This window comes from Penicillium alfredii, assembly GCF_028826965.1.
Source record: "Penicillium alfredii strain IBT 34128 chromosome Unknown utg000009l_segment0_segment0, whole genome shotgun sequence".
Lineage (NCBI taxonomy): Eukaryota > Fungi > Ascomycota > Eurotiomycetes > Eurotiales > Aspergillaceae > Penicillium > Penicillium alfredii.
The window spans coordinates 1533487-1552608 of record NW_026622706.1 but is presented as its reverse complement, the minus strand read 5'-3'; the positions used below and the strand labels follow the sequence as shown (position 1 = coordinate 1552608).

Below are 19122 nucleotides of genomic sequence, written 5' to 3'. Positions count from 1 at the left end.
CCCAAAAAGACCCTTCGGGTACCTCCCGCCCTGGACTTCTGCAGAAACTAATAAAAAAAAGAGCTCATACAACGCACTGCATCACATGCTTCGTACGTACTCCGGAAGTATTTCGTTGCGTGGCTGGCGTGGATGGGCGCGGTAGCCCGAGTTGCCCGAAGAAAAAGAAGAAACAAAACAAAACAAAACAAAACAAAACAAATAGGAACAATGAAAAGAAAGAAAAGAAAGGTCTAGGTCCTTGAGATGCAGAAAAAAAAAAGCAACGTGGTTGTATTCTTTTCCACAGAACATAGTGGGGGGGGGAGAGGAAGGGGTCCCAGCCCGATATGACGCCAGACATCGGGACTTCCGTTGAAATGCTGGAAGCTGCAGTACACACACATACAATACTTTATGTACTTCGATTTCTTTTTTTTTTTTTTCTTTAATTCCCCTTTTCTCTTTTTCCTTTTCTGTGTCTCCCATACGTAGTATACTAGCCATGTGTACGCAACAAACAACCCAGCTACTCGCCAAGCATACATCTCTCTGCTAAGACCCTTTCCTACCCCTGGTCGTGTCCGTGCTTTCACGACACCCTCATCATACCCTGCAGATGTGCAGGGAAACCAAGAGGGAAAGGGTACCGGGACCCAATCTGTCTTTCAGGCTATCAAGAAGACTCACTCTTGCCAACAACACCCCGGGCCACAAGGGAGAAAAAAAAGGCCAAAGGCTACAGGACTGCACTTCCACGCAATCTCCGTGCGCTCCGGAGGGACGGGGGGCCCGGGCGAAGCTTCGGCATTGTGTGCAGTCCGTCTGCAGGGATTTCTATTGTTTTGATTTGTCTACTCTATTAGTTCAATTTTATTGGTAGTATTGTTTCTTCCCGACGTATGCGTATATCTCTACCTGCCATTGGTGGCTTAGTGGCATCGTCAGTCTCTGGTAGATGCAAATGATATACCCGGGCAATGGTACCTATCTGTAGGCACGGCAACGATCTGTAGATGATGCATGAGGCAATACGCAATGCGCACTAAGCATAGTAAGGCTCGGACTTGCTAGGTACTCGGACTTAGCATAGGAGTCCGAGGCCAACCACACGCACAAAAAAAAAAAAAAAGGGGGGGAGATCTTCGACCTTGCTTTTAGGAGACAATCCCCGGAATACGCTTAGAGGGTTAGGGCCATGCAATGTCTGGAACACTAAATCCTCAAAGGCACTAAGCCACAAGGATTGAGTGGAATAATTCTGATTGACTTTTATCTCCCTGCACACAAAAACCTGACAATCCCAACAAACAGAACTCGACTATTGGATCCTGCGGTAGGGCTGCGTGGCGTTATATACTTTGGGTTGGTAGTTGGTATGGATCGCAAGGAATTGATGAATTGGTGCGTTGTTTTCCTATTATTTGCCATGGTATCAAAATTATTAAATGAAGTACCTCAATCTCTCTCTCTCTGTCCTTATTTTGATTGAAGGAGAATGATTCAACGAAGGCCAGGAAGATTTCGTGCCGTGTCGGGCGCTCATTTGCATCAACATTGTGCCCCGGACTGGGATACTTACAAGCATTTGGGTCGCCTCTTCCCCCCCCGGCAGTTAGGCTTGATTATTAGATCATCCCTGACAATTCGTGATGGGCGAGTTCATGCTGGAGTCTAGATAGGATAAGTGACACGCACGTTTGAACTATACACACATATGCCAGGGGGGGGGGGGATATAAGCGAGTCTTATCACACAGGTTCTGAATATATATTCCTACACAGATTGTGTTTTTAGTCTTTTTAATCATATGCCGGGCATTTGCCTTTCTCGCATTTCCATATCCCCCGATATTGTCCTATGGCATGGGCGTTGATTGCCCGGGCTTTTCTTGACCGACCCTCGTCTTTGGCATTTCCACTGAGCCACACTGACAGGGGTCTCATCCTTCTGTGAGATTGTTAGTCAAGAAACTAGTGGGTTTAGAATAGTTCCTCCGAGAGCCGATCAACCATGAGAAAGGGTAGTAAGCATAGAATTTTGGTAATCATGAACTACTCTCTCGGTCCTTTCATACTTGGTCCAGCCTTAGTTCTTTCTGTAATTCAATCAATATGATGATTGCGAGTAAGGCCTCTTGGAAACCCGGGACCATCGGACCAATTCTGACTCATAGGTTCCAGAGTGTTGAGGCTCTGGTTGCGAAGGATTCCGGCTAGCGTGTAGAAGCATCCATGGTTTTCTCTGTGTCTGTGTGTTTGCTCCATGTTGATCAGGGCAGCCTCATGTACGATTACACACTTACTACAGTATGTATGTATGTATGTGGCAATCTATTAATACCCAAATGCGCTTCTTCTTCCTTCGGAACCCGGTTCCCAGTCATTTGGGCAGCCCCAAGGAAGCCTACTGGGGAGCTAAGGAGGCCCCCAAGGAATGAAACTCTACTAGTACATACAACCCTACAGTAGAAAATAGAAGGAAAAAGGAAAAAGGATCTTAGCCACAAGACCCTGATTCCTTCACAGCCCAGTAGGGAATAACAACCCCGCCACTTTCATTCTAAATATACATACCTGGGTCGTTAGGTATCAAGCAATGAGGGATTGGGCCCATTGCCCAAAACTACGTATCTACATACATACATCCATGGATACTAAGTATATAACGATTCTCTTACATACCCACTTCTCTCGGGCGTGCCCTGGTAATTGTCCCATAGACAAATTAAGCAACATCACCGAATCCTCTGGCGTTGTACCCGCAATACACTCCATACCTGCTCTGTAGAGTAGTTTGTGCGGGTCCAGAGCTTTTTTTTTTTCGGGTGCGAGTACCGAAGCCACAGCCGCTTTATCCACCTTCCAAAGAAGGGTAGGAGATATTCTGTCTCTGCTAAGCCCACCACAAGAAATTAATGATCGACATGGAAGTAAATAAAAATATGCATGATATATATATATATATCAATCAACTAATTTCTCGGCATTTGCTGGCTTGCATCAAGGCAATCTGCAAGCCTGTTTTTTTTTTTTTTTGTTTGTTTGTTTTAGGGCTTGGGCGGGACTTGTCGGTGTTGCCGAAGGGGACGGACATAGTCCCGTGTTTGTGTGAACGAAGATCGGTACATAACTAAACATGCATAGATCTTATAGGTAGGCTTTTAAGTGGATTCTTGTTTGATCTTAGTTTTATTTATTATTTATTATTATTATTATTATTATTATTATTTTTTTCGCGCGTGCCTCTGGGAAATTACCAGAATTGGACTCGCGCGAGCTCTATCCAAGCTAAACCCAGACAACAGTGCAGAAAAGTCAATTGGCCAGGCAATCTGTGGTTATCTGGTTATTACTTCACTGATCATTTGCACTTCAAGCCAAGAATGGGCAGTGTGATGGCTTGGCGATCATTTTGTTCCCGGCGATCTACTGCCATTTTGCGGGTTGTCTGCGAAGGGGTGGGGTAAAGGCGTGTGAATGACATGCCATGGTTATTGTGCATGAGAGAGAGAGAGAGAGAGAGAGAGAGATAGAGAATGGATGATAAACTATCGAAACAAACAAGACATGGCCAGCATGTCAAAATCAATCATATCAGATACGACAAGGACAAAACAAGAACAATCCTCCCAAGGTATCATATAATCATACAATAAAAACACACCCACACCTCAAAACCGCACCTCCGGCCGCACACCCAATGGCTTCGGCTTCGGCATATACACCGGAGGTAAGGAACTGTAGCGAGGACACGGCTTGCGGGCAACCCGAGAGGGAAAAGGCAGTTTAGGTATGTCGCCCAGATGGCTGCTGAACCGCGACAAAGTTCTCTTGCGGCCTGTGGCTGCCTGGATTTCTCTGCTGCCGGGTCGGGAGGCTACTGTTGTAGTTGACGGCGTGGCACTGTGGTTGGATGAGTGCGGGGGGAGACAGGAAATGGTGATGAGGCTGCTGAGGTGGTGGAAAGATTCTTCCTCTTTCTCTTCTTTTTCTGGTTCTTTTCCTTTCCATTTGGACTGGGTGGTTGTATGTTCTGGTTTGGTTGTTGGGTTGTTGGATGGAAGTGTTGGTGGAAGTATCGGTGAAAGTGTTGATTCTGATGCTGCTGGTGTTCCATGATCTGGATTCACGTTGGTTAACGAGTGGCTAACGATAGCTGCCAGCGCCGCTAACTGATGCACAATGCGATCCGTTTCGGACTGGGGCGTCGCCGTGACCCTGATATCCGGGGGTGTTGATTGCGGGTTGTAGACGTCGACTTTGGAACGCCCTTTCCCGGCCCTGCTCGACATTTCGAGGCTGTTCACAGCTTCTGGGTCGCGGGCTCGCCGGCGACCTGCCACAAGTGCCCAGAAAGTCATCTTGGGTCCATGTCTTTTTCGGTAGCCCAGCCAGAGTGACATGGCGATGCAGCAGAGAATTCCAACTAACCCGGGAGAGCCAAAGACTAGTTAGTAAATAACTCAGAAAGAGTTCATACCCTCAGTCTGATGGCCAACTCACCACTCAGGCAAACAGCAAAAATCACCTTCTGAGACACTTGATCCAATGACCTTGACTGCACTCTCAGCTCCTTCATGTCTTCAATTCGAGCACAAATGAACACCCAAGAAAAGGAATTCCAAAGAAGATCTCAGAATGAGACTCAACGCTGAGACATGGTCATCCAGAACCACCGATCCAAGATTATCAGAAGCAGAAGTTTCAGACACACATCCCCGGTTATATAGGACATCCGTATCAACCCGGGCCGGTCATTTCGCTTGTTGGGTTTGGTGCTTTGAATGCCGGCAGCCCAAAACAGAGAAGAATACTAGAACACTCCAAAACAAGAGCCAGTACCCGAAGAAGTGTTTTAACCTGGTGGTATTCCAATCGGACTGAATCTGAAACGGCGACAAAGCTGCAACCCTAAGCTCCCAGAATCTAGGTAAGGATCTAGGGCTGGGTACTTCAAACCGTTGGAGGATTACCGGCAGCTTGCTTGGGCCAACCGATCTATAAACCTTTTATTTTGGGGGAGGTTCTGTTGGACGTTCTGCAATGCATGACGTGGAAATTGCTGCAGATGCGGGTATTTGCACGATGGTTAATCTCCGTTGTTGTTGACAGGTCGAAATAGCAGGACTAGTAGTCCCCGAGTGCACTCAATGGGCTAGGTGGAATACAAACAAAGCACCTAACTTAGGATTTTTTTAAGGGCACCAGTTAGGCTGAGTAACTAGTCATAGCGATTGATATAAAGCCCTTTCTGCCGTTCGAGGATGCTATGGCCCTGGAATAGGAGGCTGGGTCTTGTTTCCAATCAGACTAGAAGGAAATTGTCTGAAACGCCTCCTGATTCCAGTGTTCGAGTTCGACTGAGTGGTACAAGAGATGAGTATGTTTGGATAATGCCGCTTTTCTCTTTCCTCAATTAATCATAATCAATTTTCTATCTTGAAGCCTTGAGCTATTCTATAGAACGAAGCATCCATACTTAATCACTCGGTCTTGGGATTGCGCACCATGCAATACAACTACAGCAAAGCATCAACTTAGCCAAAACAGACTCAAAAAGAAACAAGAAAAGAAGAAGGGAAGAAGGGAAATAAAACATACCATACAAACGTCCTCTCCATCCCGACATTCCATCTCTTTCCTCATCTCAAACCCCATCCGCTCATAGATCTGCACATTCGGCACACTCTTCGAGCTCTCCAAATAACACTTGACCCCCTCCCGATCCGCCTGTTTAGTGACCGCCTCAAACAGTAGCCTCCCCACCCCTTTCCCCTGAGCCTCGGGGCTCACAGCCACAATATTACAGAAATAGTAGCCACGCGGATCATCCCAGATCTGGGACTGCGCTGCATGCTGGCGGTCTTTCCAGATCCAATAGCGGCGCGTGTGCAGGCCGCCGTGGCCCCAGTGTCGCATGTTGGTGAGGAACTGGTTGATAGAGAGCATCCAAGATTGGAAGTAGGAGTACCAGCTTTCGGGTTGGGAAGTTGGGAGGGGGGTAGCCAGCAGGAGACGCCTAGGATGGGGGAAGAGGATGAAGAAGAGGAGGAGGAATTGCTGACTAGTGTGTTGTCTTTGGTTTCATTGTCTGAAGATGAAGTGTCTTTGGCAACGTGGAACAATGCGTTCTTGATGCCCCAGTGGCAGCGCGCTGCTAGGGAATCATAGTTTCTTTGCTTGTTGAACTATTTTAATATCTCTCTCGTGTTGTCGAGGCCAAGCCTCAGATCGGCCTCGTTACGAGAGAGGTCGGGGTTAGTATGCTTCTAAAATGTCTAGTTAAATTTGACTGCTACACACCTTGGATGAATCAAAGACCCACTTGAAATAGGGATCATCGGCAAATGCCTGCTGAATCACTTCGATGGCGCCGGGGATATCGGCCTCGGTTAAAGGGACGACTTCGATTGCCATGGTGCGGATGAAACACAGTTGGTAGTCTTTCCGCAGCTGTGTAGTGTGCGACTGATATTCACACCTGAACAATGAACGCCCGATGGATCTTGGTTATTTTTTTCGATAACGCAGAATGACACCCGAAGTCTGTCTCACCGTGTCAATAAACAGCCCTCAAATTATGTACTCATGTATCCCCACACAGCAGATCACACTTACTGTCAACAGACACAGACCCGTAGTCTGATAGAAGTAGTGTAACTCCCCCCTCCAAAAAAGAAACTGTAGTACGAGGAATCCCCACGCGACCACCTAGCGGGGCAGAGATCTATGCCGATATCGCAAATAAGAGAAGACCGAGCAGGGCACCAGAGAGGAGGGTGAAATAAAGTAGTGAAGTAGACCCGATGGAGATCGATACAAAAATCAAGCTAAACCCATCAATGGAAGAATAAGAGAGAAAAGAAGAAAGAAGAGCGACACAAAGCAGTGCCAAGAGGCAAGGCGACAGGATGTGGGGGAACCCTAAACCTGGACAGGCAGTTGCATGCGCAGTGGAGCCCTTTTGGCATCGACACTTCGGGTGTGGTTCTTCGAATGACGTTCTTCATATTCTCAATTTTTTAACTACGAGTATCATAATTGGCTCAAGACTGCAGAGCTTCCATGCATACAGTTGTACAATTGTAGATGCCAACATCACATGGGGGGTTCAAGTATAAACATCACAGGGAATATAAACCGGAGACAAGCCGAGTGTGCACAGTTTGATATAACAAGACCCAAGAAAAGATGGAAAGGGGAAAAATAAAAATGAACAAAAAAAGACCCAAGTCCAACTCGATCCCAAACACATCTGACATCTATTGGAATGACCGCTGGAAACTCCCTATTTCGCCCTCCTTACCCCCACTCCGATATGAACAATGGTCGTAAACGTCATGATCTGGATACCGTGAGGAACGTGAAAATATAAAACGGCCGTCAAGCGTGACATCACCAAGCGAGCACCGAGAGAAAACTTGACATGAAAATTGTCATTGAACGTTCACGTCGTCGAGGCGCACCCATTCCCGGGGGACGTCCATACTGCGGTTGATACGGCCGCCCGGGGTGAGAGGCACATCGACGCGGGCATGACCCCGGTCATCCTCTTCGGGCTCCTCGTCATGGAACGACAGCCGGGAAAAGTAATCTTCCAGTACCGCCTCACGATCGTCACTGCTGAAAATGGACGTATACTCGGGAGGCGGCGTGACGAGGGGCGGTGGTGGCGGCACATCTTCAAAGGCAGGTGGCGCATACGAGGGGACGCGCAGAAGATGCATCGGGCGAGGAGGGGCTCGGTCGTCCCGCGCGTTCGGTTCTTGGGCCAGATGTGCCTGGGGCGGGCGGACTAAGCCGCCGGACCCGTTCGTGAAACTCCGCCCGAAAGTGCGGCCGGTGGAGCCCCGCCGAGTCAGGGCCGGGTTATGATCTTCGCGATCCGAGTTCGATGGAACATAGTTTTCTCGCGAGGCCAATGGCGCTCCGGGGCAGCCACACTCGAATTCCTGGGCGGGCGGTTCCGGCTCCGCAGCCGGCCTCGTGTAGGCGGGCAGGTATATATTAGCCTGCGTGGCTTTGCAGGAAAGTATATGAAACGGGGAATCGATCGAGATCTCGAAATGTCGCCGTTTGCCCGTGTCTCGTTCATCGACCTTGGACAGACGAAGCACAATCTGGGAGATTCCACATTAGCATGGAACATCGCGCGACGAAGGGATCAAAAAAAAACCACCTACCTTGATCCAATGATTAATCTGAATGTTTTCGTAGGTTGTATCAAAGTGCAGTCGCTGGGATTCGTCCCGGCCCTTCATCTCGGGACAGCTCGGCAGCTGCACATTAAACTCCATTTCAGTAGGCCCAATGCCAGACTCGCCGGCCAAGTTTCCGAGAAGATTGGTCCGACTCCGATCCACAATCTCCTCCCCTCTGGCAGCAGCGGCACGACGATCCCAGTCAATTCCGCCGCCTGCGGTGACGCGCATGGAACTACCGGGGTAGGTACTCGTGCTGGGAGAATCGGCTCGCTTTTCGAACAGGAGCACCTTCTTTGACGGCTGGAACCGGTGTACACTCTTGTCCGCCGTCCAATGTTGAATATTTTCCGTCACGTAAACCTTGATCCGGTGACATTCGACTTTGGCGAGCGGAGTCAATTTGAACGCAATCGGGATGTGGGAGCCCAGTGGGAATGACTTGCCCGAGATGACAATGTCGTAGTGAAGCTGGTCCTCCCAATTTCGTGAAATGGCAATCGGCTCGACCTGCTCTAGAGAACCCTCGGCCGGCGTGCGGATGACGGGAATCTCCATCGTGCCCAAAAGGTTCGGCCGGAATGCCCCGGATCGCTCTACCATAGCCTCCAAATCATACCGGACAGTTCCCAAGTCTGTTTTTATTGTCTCTGGAAACGCTCCATCGATAGGGAACTCGAAGCTGTACAAGTAGTCGCCCACGGGAAACATGCGATAGTTGCGTTGGGGCTGGTTCTGAGCACTGGGCGGGGGTTCGTTTTTGCTGAAACTGCGAGAATGTCCGCGGTTCATCGGCAGCGAGAGGCGCTTGGCATCCCTACCGGTGGGCTGGCCATAGGAAGCACCAGAGTTCCGGTTGGAGAACAGTTCTCGTGTCGTTGCCGATACCCCCTCCTTCCCGGGCACCGATGATATCGGTTGGGCATGCTGATAGTAATGCGCTCCGTAGTCGTTCTGCATCAGCGCTGTATCGCCATGATTGAAGTAGACCACGCCATGGGTGAACAGGTCCTTCTTATCGTGGAAATGAATCTTCTTGGGCGGGATCCCTACACCACTCGGTCAATTAATGGATGTCTTTAGGGGATACCGGGTATCGGGGAGCCGTACCATCGGGCCAGTCCGTTTGGGCATGGCCGCGGAAACAGATCGAGATTTTCTTAATCTTGACACATTTCGATACCTTCAAGTGCAATTGCCCACGCAAGATTGCCGACTTCTTGCTACTGGGGTCATGCTGGTCGTAGCCTTGAAGATAGAGGACTGGCTCCGTCAGAGCGATGCCGACCGTGATTCCACTTCCCGTAGCGACAATTTTCTCATTGCGAAGAGGAGTGAACGGTGTCGCCAACTCGGAAGCGGCGGTATTTTGGGGTTCCGGCACCGGCCGGGGCAGCACCTCGGTGGCCGTGGAGGATGAATCCGAGCGCATCTCGCCGTCATCTAACTCGGGAAGCGATGCCTGTGCATTCGTTGGGAATATAATTTCCGACACTGGCCGGGCACCTCTGCAACGCGGGGTGGGTTGCAGGGGAGGCGATTGTACCCTCGACGACCGCAGGCGAAGGAATCGCTTCGCGTTTTCTCGTGGGCCCGCCAGCCTTTTGAGAATCGACCCTCGACGAGTTGGTGCAAATTGTTCCTCAACACTCGACTGGCGACGAGTTGACCGGGTGCGAATGAGACTGGAGATGGAGAGCGACAACGGAGACCAGTCGGGTGGAGAAACGGGGTCGCTAACAGAAGCCGACCGCGAAACCTGCGCGGGGAGAACGTAAGTTGCCATCATCGCGATATGCCGAGTCGTCCGATGAGCATAATGAACAGGGCCGTGATTAAAGGGGTGTCACAGAAGACAAAAGAGAAAAGAGAGAGAAAAAAAAAGGAAGAATGATAATGATAATAAGAATCAAAAACACCCAAGACGCCCGCGTATTACTTTTACACAACTCTGGGAAGACGCAAGAGAAAGACAGAACCTCACACAAGCGCCAAAGAATGCGAAGGAGCAGCCAAATAAGCAAAATCCAGGCAACACAAGCTCACCGTGTTGAAAGAACGTTCACTTTTGATCCCTTGGAGTGATCCATGCAAGGAGCACACCGATCTTTGCAGGAGAAATGGAATCCTGACTTCATCCACACGGGGGGGCCTCCACCCCAATGATCAGCGCAGTGCAGATCCCTCTGGAGCAGGTTCCTCGTTTTTTTTGGGATTTTTTTTTTCTTTTTTCTTTTTTCTTTTCTTTTCCTTTCTTTTTTCTTTTTCTTGGAACTAGTGCGTCGTAATGTGGCGCATCAATGAAGCGAGGCCAGCAGAGGATTTCACATCAACATGAAGAATCGATGATGACATGAACGGCCGACGGGGGATTTGCGATCCGGCGATCCGGGCCAGAGCCTCTTAGTAAGGCCATGTTCATGGGAGGTGAACAAAGACAGAAAATTGAGGCATAAAAAAAGAATAAAAAAGGAGAAATACACTTTGCTGTTGGGTGCGGGGAATTTTAAGGCCTGGAAGTCGTCACACCGGTTCATCGTGTTCATCCTGCTCATCCTGCTCATCCTTCGAGGGGATCGGTCAGAAAAACAGACCAAAAAAGAAAAAAAAAAAAAAAAAAAGAAAACAGAAAAAAGAAAACCTGTTCAGGTGCATCTTAGACAAGTTAGCTTCATTTGGCTCTGGCACATTGACCAATGTAAGTAGGGTGATGGACATCAACAGAAGGGTCTGTGCTCTGTGACAGCGGATGATCTCATTTCTGAGGTTATTTAGGATGGGGTCTCCATAGATCAAAACAAACACAAAAGATATTTTATTTATTTGATTCTCATGAATTTATTATATATAAATTAAACCATAAATATTCTACTTCCTAAGTCTCTATTCCTATGTTGCACAATCAGGTCTGTCCCACGTCTCTTGCCAGTTCACACCATGCTCAGCCACAGGGACTAAGCTAGGAGATTTCTCCAGCTAGGGTTCCACATAGGTTCAAATTCTATTATATATTTCTTAGAACCACTGTTCAATAACATCGAACTCATCCATGGATCTGTTCTATGGCATCACAGATGACAAATGCCCGGTAGATCTGTCCAGGTGAACTAGTCAACACTTCAGACGCATGCAGATCATGGGAAATCACATCCCTCTTGCGAGACATCAGAAGCTGCATACACTTTGCTAGGATCTCCTCAAGTAAACCAATTATCATCCAGCTCACTGATGTTCATCAGGCTATCCCCCTCCAGCTGATTCAGGTCGCCCGTGCCATTTCCCCCGAGATTCTCTGTTTCCATAAAGAGATCATCAAAGCTAGACTCTCCGGGTCCCATGATGTCCTCCATGGCACTGTCCTGTCCTGGTAGTTGATTGGCCCCGCCCTCTGTCCTTTGCAGCTCCATGTCGAATGCACCCCCACCGGTGGCATGTGCAGAGCTGTCAGGGGGTTGCGACACACTGGGTTTGTCGGTCCCCCCCATACCCGTGTTGCCGAAGCTTGATCCTGAGAGAAAGGCCTGGTTCCCCATGTCATCATTGCCAAAGTCAAGATCCAGGTCAAAACTGTTTGGGCCACCACTGTCATTGAGAACAGAATCAAAATTGATTTCGTCAGTAGTGCCTGGAAATCCTGGTTCGGCATTTGCTGGCTCTTTTTCTTCTTTGACAGTCACGCTATCGCCTGAATCCTTAGGCATGGTCTCTATAGGAGTCGGTGACACCCCCGAAGTTCCTTCTTCTGTTTTTGGCTGGGCTTCTTGAAGCTCAGAGTCTAGGTCAATGCCTGTAGGCTGGGGTTGTGCTTCTGGCTCCACCTCTTGGGGAACCTCGCCCATGGCCACATCTTGAGCAGGGGGTGCAGCTTGTCGGGCCTTGATGGCCTCATAGTCCTTTTCCAAGAAGGCTTTGGCAATGAACTGGGTGACGTCAACAAAACAACCCATCAATCATTTTCCTGAATGGGGTATTGACAGCATCACAGGACACAAGGACTACTCACAATCTGCTCCGACAGATTATCCAAGGCCTCTTGAAAACTGTCCGAATACGACGGAAGGGCCCGTTGCAAATTGGTTCTCGACGGCATGGACCCCGATTTTCTGAACAACCGCCCGGTGTCCACGAGCTGCCAGCGGTCAGAATCTGCCTCGAGGATCGGATTTGCAGAAAGGGGAATTTACCGTTCGCTCGACCAAAGTTGAGAGCTCCACCAATGACTCTGGATTCGAATAACTAGAAGCCATGATGAATCCAAGAAAGAAAGAGAGATAAAGAGAGATAAAGAGAGAGAGAATCAGGTCTCGGGAGGTGCCAGCTGAGACGTGGTACTTGGGTTGTACACACGAACTTCGCGGCTAAGCCCGTTGGGGTTAAGTGGTGCCCCCCACCCCTAGCGGCTAACTCTCTCTTCTCTCTTTCTCTCTCTCCCTTACTCTCTCTGTCTTCTTGTCTGTGTCTTAGCACATCTCCATCTCTTTTCTTTTTCCTTTTCCTTTTTCCTTCCTGTTTTCCTTTTCAGTTCGTGGCTTTGCCCTTGCAGCTTCGGAACTTGCCGTTTAGTTCGTGTTTTCCTGCTCTTTTTTGTCTTCCCGAAGTTGTTTGTTGGGCTCTCTCCAGCGCTTGATCGCCGTTTCCTCCCCCGGACATCTTGTCTACAAGAACCAGTATAAAGCTCTTGACCATTTCGTCCTGTGTGTGATCCGAAGCCGCATCGGTTGCGACGCGTTGACCACGGTTACCCTCGTGCTCTTGGTTCCGATCAAACCAGCTTAGCCTTTTGGAACTTTTTCTGTCTCTTTTGGCTGGACCCCCGCGCCCTGTATACTACGTATACATATAGGTCTCATTCGCGACTGTGGCTTTCTGCGGCGCTCTCCATTGTCTCAAACGCCTGACATTGTCAACTCGCCTAACACCACTGGGTCCCAGTCAGGCATTTATACCGTCCGACCTCTGCACTACCCGCTCCCCCCGATTGCCTTTCCCGACATATTAATCCATTCACGATCATCAGCAATGGCTGAAAACGCTTCGGCATCGACCCCTGCCTCTCTGCCGTCGGCTCCCCAACCCGCTGCCGGTGCCCAAAACCAGCAGTACGATGCCGCTCAAGGCAACGGCCAGGCCAATTCGTCCCACATGCCCCCTCCGCCGCGCCCTCCGGTGATTATCCCCCAGAACACCAACCCAATTCCTACCGCAATCACCTCCCCCATGTCTGGCAACATGATGTCTCCGACGAGTGCTGGTGGATTTGTTCGCCGCGCTGCCCCCGAACCAAACAAGAGAGCTCTCTATGTTGGTGGACTGGACCCGCGGGTGACCGAGGACATCCTCAAGCAAATCTTTGAGACTACGGGCCACGTGGTCAGTGTGAAGATCATCCCGGACAAGAACGTGAGTTTCCTGTCTCTTGCTAGCCTGTCGACGAACTGTCGCCCAACTTAGAGACCGTCGATCATGCGGCCGTCTCTTTATTTATAGATGCCTTGTTCTGACCCACTTTGCCTCTAAATCTAGGGTCAATTCAGCACAAAGGGTTACAACTACGGATTCGTGGAATTCGACGACCCCGGAGCGGCGGAGAGAGCGATGCAGACCCTCAATGGTCGTCGTATTCACCAATCGGTTAGTACATTCACCTCTAGGACTAATCAGTGGCCCTAACAGATATCCCCCAGGAAATCCGCGTAAACTGGGCATACCAGTCCAATAGCACCAACAAGGAAGACACCTCCAACCACTTCCATATTTTCGTCGGTGATCTGAGCAACGAAGTGAACGATGAGGTTCTACAGCAGGCTTTCTCTGCCTTTGGATCTGTCTCTGAGGCCCGCGTGATGTGGGACATGAAGACCGGACGCTCGCGCGGCTACGGTTTCGTTGCCTTCCGTGACCGCTCCGAGGCAGACAAGGCCCTGAACTCGATGGACGGGGAATGGCTTGGCTCGCGGGCCATTCGTTGCAACTGGGCTAACCAAAAGGGTCAGCCCTCGATCTCCCAGCAGCAAGCGATGGCTGCGATGGGCATGACGCCCACCACCCCGTTCGGTCATCATCACTTCCCCACTCACGGGATCCAGAGCTATGACATGGTGGTGCAGCAGACCCCGCAGTGGCAGACAACTTGCTACGTGGGCAACTTGACCCCTTACACTACTCAAAACGACCTGGTGCCCTTGTTCCAAAACTTCGGCTATGTTCTGGAGACCCGTCTCCAAGCTGACCGAGGCTTTGCGTTCGTCAAGATGGATTCGCATGAAAATGCCGCCATGGCCATCTGTCAGCTGAACGGCTACAACGTCAACGGTCGTCCCCTAAAGTGTAGTGTATGTTCCCTTCCTCCTCTTTTCGCAAAAGCTTCCTTCGCTGACTGTCACAGTGGGGCAAGGATCGGCCTCCGACGGGCCAGTTCGACAACTTCTCTGCGCAGCAGGGCAACGCCGCGTTTAACAATAGCCCCGGTTTCTTTCCCCAGTACGGCGGCCCTGGAACCCCCATGAACCAAGGTATGTGGCCCAGACGTCTCCACGCGGACCTGCCAGTCAATATGCTGATAGCACCAGGCCCCTGCTCCCGCTGGTCGAGGCTGGGATCAACAAGCCAACAACTATGGCGGACAAGGCATGCCCGCGCAGGGCTTTGCCCAGGTTCCCGGAAATGCTGGAGGGTACGGTCGCGGCCAACCCATGTCTCCGACCGGAAACTGGGACCAGTCCAACAACTTCAACGGAGGCTACCAGGCGTAATCCGTCCTTGGTGATTCCTGATGAGAGTTCGCGGTTGCTTTGATCTCTATGACTCGAGGACCGACCCCATTTGCCTCTCACGATCTTTAAAGCTTCCGACCCTCTTTCACCCCACGCTCTTACAATTTCCCTTTTCCTCATTCTCTCTTTCTTTCAAGTTGCCCCTTCGAGTGGATCATTTTTTTCAAGCGAACAAACTGCTTTTGTCTGAAATGGAATTTGTGTGTTGTGCACCGAATACCCCAAGTCCACTGTTGATTCGATCTTTTCTTTGCCCTCTGAGTCTGCATTGCGCCTGTTTGAAGGTATCCCTTGGACTTTTGACTTCCCCTTGCAATGCTCCAAGATCAAAAGCGACCTCCCTACTCTCTTCTCCTTTTTTCTGTGGTCTTTTGGTCCGTTCTTGTCATCTTCTAGCTGCCATTCCATCATTCCAGTACATGTGTTGTGCTGTATCAAATTTGTTTCATGTCTTGTCTTTTTTTTCTCTCTTAGTATTCCTTTCGTTTTTCTTTGATACTGCTTTCCACTATTCAAAAGATCCTTTCATGGGTTGCCATGGATTTTCTCCGTTGACCAATGACCTGGATCCCCTGCCAGAGTATGCGTATATGCCGCGATGAGTCTCCTTGCCGTGCTTGACTTCGGATGATGTCTTTTTCTATCTACCCTTTCGGCGTTCCAGCTCATATACCAATTTGCCTTTGTCTTGATTTCTTGGGTTCTAAACCATTGGCCAGGGATTTTGTTCTCCTATTATGTTCTTGCATAGCGACTAGCCCAATTCTCGAAACAGCTCAAGAATACTGCAATTGAAGAAAGCTTAGTGATGCTGTGAAATTGAATTTCAATTTCGTGTTTTGGATGCATCCGATGTCTATACATTTAACCGTAGGTGGCGCCTCAGGCAACAATAACACTCTGTGTTCTGGTTCTCCCGCGCCCCCAGCACTTAGCAATCTGAAACAGCGACAGCCCGGGGGCCCACCACTTAACCTACCTCCGGAATTTCCAATGCTGGACGACTAAATGCCGGCGAGCTGACGCTCCAGCTCCCCGGATCCATTCTCTCTGCGCCAAATGGACAATGGCGAAAGCAGCCATGCACGATTTACGACCGACGAAGAAACCCCCAACCGCGCGCGATCGGGCAGCGCAGACAGCGACCAAAAGCGCAACCTCCCAGGTTCCCTCCTTTCTCGACTCTCTTTCCTGCGCATGAACCAGACGTCCCAGTCAGGGCCCAATCAACACCGTCTCGGCATGGAACACGACGCCGACGGCGAGGATCTGCGACTCGCCCTGCCACGCGTGGCGGGTGACGGAGCAGCAGCAAGTGGCAGCAAAGCCATGTCGGCGGCGCTCCAGCAGCGGCGCACGCGTCGACGACGAGGTTCGTTGCGTAAGACGGCCTTGTTGGGGACGCGCATCGAGTTGCGAGACAAGAGGGCTGCTGCTGTCGCGGCGGCTACCACCGCCACCGCTACTACAAAACCTTCGGATTCGGGTCGGCTTCACAGCGATGGGCAGCGGTCGCCCCGAGATCCTACCTCGCCTGACCACGGGCCTACCCCCCGCGAGAGCTTCGACGACGATGACACCGCCGACATCTCCCAGCCCAGCTGGTTCCGCTCAAACACCTCCCAAAGGCCCCATCGGTCATCTGTGGCCCGCCGCCGCGGTGTCTCGCAACACAAGCTCCTGGGCGAGGAAACGGGGACCGACGAAGAAGATCTCGTCTCTTTCCTGCCCACCGGTTCCCCCGGTGCGGGTACCAATGCCAACAACAATACCACCATCACCAACAATAATAATAATAATCCCACAGCCAGCACCGGCACCGCCGCAGTCCTGCACAGGGCCACCCCCTCCTCAAAAACCAATGCCTTTTACCCGCTCCAACCAGAAACAGCCTACCGGCCCGTCCATCGAACCAAATCGTCGCCGCTAGCCACGCACTCGGTCGAGATGAAAAGCAGCAGCCCGGATATCGCGTGGGACTACTCAGAGACGGAGTGGTGGGGCTGGATTATTCTGATCGTCACCTGGCTGGTCTTTGTCGTGGGCATTGGTAGCTGCTTCGAGGTCTGGAGTTGGGCCTGGGATGTTGGCGAGACACCCTATGCTCCTCCGGAACTCGAGGATGATCCTACCTTACCGATTGTCGGCTATTATCCTGCCCTTATCATCTTGACGGCGGTCATGTCGTGGGTTTGGGTTGTTGTTGCTTGGGTTGGTATGAAGTATTTCAAGCATGCCAATATATCTGGAGAGGATATTTGAGGATGTGGTATCCTTTTTTTTTTCTTTTGGCAAGGGTTATTATCGGTATAGATGTTCTGCATAAAGAATCGGCGTTTCACTGTGTTTGTTTATTGAGATATGGAGATTACTTGTTTCATGATGTCCGTTTCTTTGCTATGTTACCTATTTTACCTACCTGGGGGTTATTCACCTTGCTGCTAGCAAGCCATGGCTAAGGTCTTCAAGTATACTGTTTCGCTACAGCCTATAGCCTCACGACACCCCGGCTCCTTTCTAGGATTCGGCTAATTCACTATCTAGTAGAGTACAATCGGATAGGTTATCTGTCAGCACCGATCTAGATCAAGTCTTTACAGCGTCCACTGTGACAAATGCAAGTATACCGAGCATCCACAAAACCCTAGGTAGTCCCCAGAATTGCCGAATCGGGTAATTTTGGCGACCTGATCTACATCCCCGAGATGTGTATACTTCCTCACTTAATATGTAGAATGGCATGTCATAGATGTATTTCCTTTCAATGCACTTTGAGTATTTCTATGCCAATAGATTGGCGTAACCCTGTGGATCATTTCAGCTGGCACTCAGAAGAGGTCTGAAAGCTGGACCTTAGAGACCTCAGGAGTATACCTACCCGAAATGGTGTTGACACGGCAAATGGCCCCCCGAGTGGGCCTTTGTCCCCCAAGGTTAATTTCTCATTCCAAGCTTTTCTTGTCGTCCGCGGTTAATTTCTCCCTATGGAGAATACTTCCCTAACCTGTTGATGGGTCCACCTTCCTTTCTATTTCCTTTTTTTCCCGCTTGCTTTCTATGGTCTCACCATAGAAAGCAACTATGAGAAAAGTCTTGCTGTAGATCAGGCAATATTCTTCATATTCTGATCTGTCAGATTCATTGATAGATATTGAGAATATTGCAGAGGAAAGTTAGGTAAAGAGTAGAGAGAAAAGAATCAATATTTGTAGCAACCACCTTTGCACTAGGAATGGATGCTGGTCTTGGGTTTTGCATGCCCGCAACTCAATCTGGCAATAAAATTTGTAAACGACCCTTATAGAGATTGGCAGAAGTATCCAACATTCCCTGGTAATTGTTTTCTATGGTGATAGCACGACGTATAAGTGCATCCTCGAGGGCCGAGATATAGATGCCGTTTAGAACCAGCATATCATACAAGAAACCTAAGACCAAACTCGAGTCCAGGAGGTGTTGACCTCGCGAGCACTGGATATGCAAATTCGCCTCTGTATAAATCAAATATACTGGTCCCGTATTTACTGAAATGGAGCCAAAAAATACTATATTGCCTTCCGCACTTTTTCCTCTGGGGCATTATTAATCTCAAGTTTTCCTCTCTCGAATCATACATGGCTGCCATCGTCAAGATGGCCGAAGCCGTGAGCTATGAGGACATCAACTTCAACCACGACCAACGCCCACGCAATCTTCGGTATGTCCACCGAGGAACAGCACGGTATTTTTATTCCCTGTCGCGAAAGTCCGTCTTGGATATGAAACTACACCACTTGGAGGCAGCGATGCTCACCTATACTTTTTTCTTCACCGTGTACACCTGGGCCAACTGATACTAAGTTGCGGGTGCCCTTATGCTGCAGGCCAGGACCGATGCAGAGTCAGCTATAAGAAAAATAGCCTTGGGCCTGATTGTCGTGATGCCATAATAACATTTGCAGAATTATCCACGGGTGTTAAAGGAATAGAATGTTTATAGCAACGTATCCCGAGTATCCTCTTTTTTTGCCCCCATTCTTTCCACCATTCTACCAGTCTAAAGCACTATTAAGTTCGATCACAACATGCCCAAAATTCCATTGTATAAAATTGGACCAAAATTGGTGCCCGGGATTTGTAAATCCACTGCGGAGCTCCAGAGGTAGCTTGTACTTGTGCAGATTATGG

The 19122-nt window shown here is 49.8% G+C and overlaps 6 protein-coding genes across 6 annotated transcripts; 2 read left to right on the top strand and 4 right to left on the bottom strand.

Annotated features, from left to right (window-relative positions):
• Positions 1 to 3652: 3652 nt before the first annotated feature.
• On the bottom strand, positions 3653 to 4342 carry NUU61_006510 (uncharacterized protein; the record flags this gene model as incomplete). Its single annotated transcript, XM_056657038.1, has 1 exon — positions 3653 to 4342. One exon carries the CDS (start codon positions 4340 to 4342, stop codon positions 3653 to 3655), a length of 690 nt encoding a protein of 229 aa, XP_056509838.1.
• A 1122-nt stretch (positions 4343 to 5464) lies between these two features.
• On the bottom strand, positions 5465 to 6398 carry NUU61_006509 (GNAT family N-acetyltransferase; the record flags this gene model as incomplete). The annotated part of the gene is made up of 3 exons (XM_056657037.1): positions 5465 to 5500; positions 5583 to 6041; positions 6285 to 6398. The coding sequence occupies 3 exons, from the start codon at positions 6396 to 6398 to the stop codon at positions 5465 to 5467; spliced, it is 609 nt and encodes a 202-aa protein (XP_056509837.1).
• A 1019-nt stretch (positions 6399 to 7417) lies between these two features.
• NUU61_006508 (arrestin C-terminal domain-containing protein) lies at positions 7418 to 9971 on the bottom strand (the record flags this gene model as incomplete). The annotated part of the gene is made up of 3 exons (XM_056657036.1): positions 7418 to 8101; positions 8165 to 9231; positions 9293 to 9971. The coding sequence occupies 3 exons, from the start codon at positions 9969 to 9971 to the stop codon at positions 7418 to 7420; spliced, it is 2430 nt and encodes an 809-aa protein (XP_056509836.1).
• Positions 9972 to 11379: 1408 nt separating this feature from the next.
• On the bottom strand, positions 11380 to 12429 carry NUU61_006507 (uncharacterized protein; the record flags this gene model as incomplete). Its single annotated transcript, XM_056657035.1, has 3 exons — positions 11380 to 12102; positions 12186 to 12311; positions 12367 to 12429. 3 exons carry the CDS (start codon positions 12427 to 12429, stop codon positions 11380 to 11382), a joined length of 912 nt encoding a protein of 303 aa, XP_056509835.1.
• A 772-nt stretch (positions 12430 to 13201) lies between these two features.
• Positions 13202 to 14934, top strand: NUU61_006506 (uncharacterized protein; the record flags this gene model as incomplete). Its single annotated transcript, XM_056657034.1, is given in 5 exon segments — positions 13202 to 13582; positions 13706 to 13813; positions 13867 to 14514; positions 14568 to 14729; positions 14746 to 14934. 5 exon segments carry the CDS (start codon positions 13202 to 13204, stop codon positions 14932 to 14934), a joined length of 1488 nt encoding a protein of 495 aa, XP_056509834.1.
• A 1080-nt stretch (positions 14935 to 16014) lies between these two features.
• On the top strand, positions 16015 to 17217 carry NUU61_006505 (PIG-Y family protein; the record flags this gene model as incomplete). Its single annotated transcript, XM_056657033.1, has 1 exon — positions 16015 to 17217. One exon carries the CDS (start codon positions 16015 to 16017, stop codon positions 17215 to 17217), a length of 1203 nt encoding a protein of 400 aa, XP_056509833.1.
• Between the last annotated feature and the right edge of the window lie 1905 nt (positions 17218 to 19122).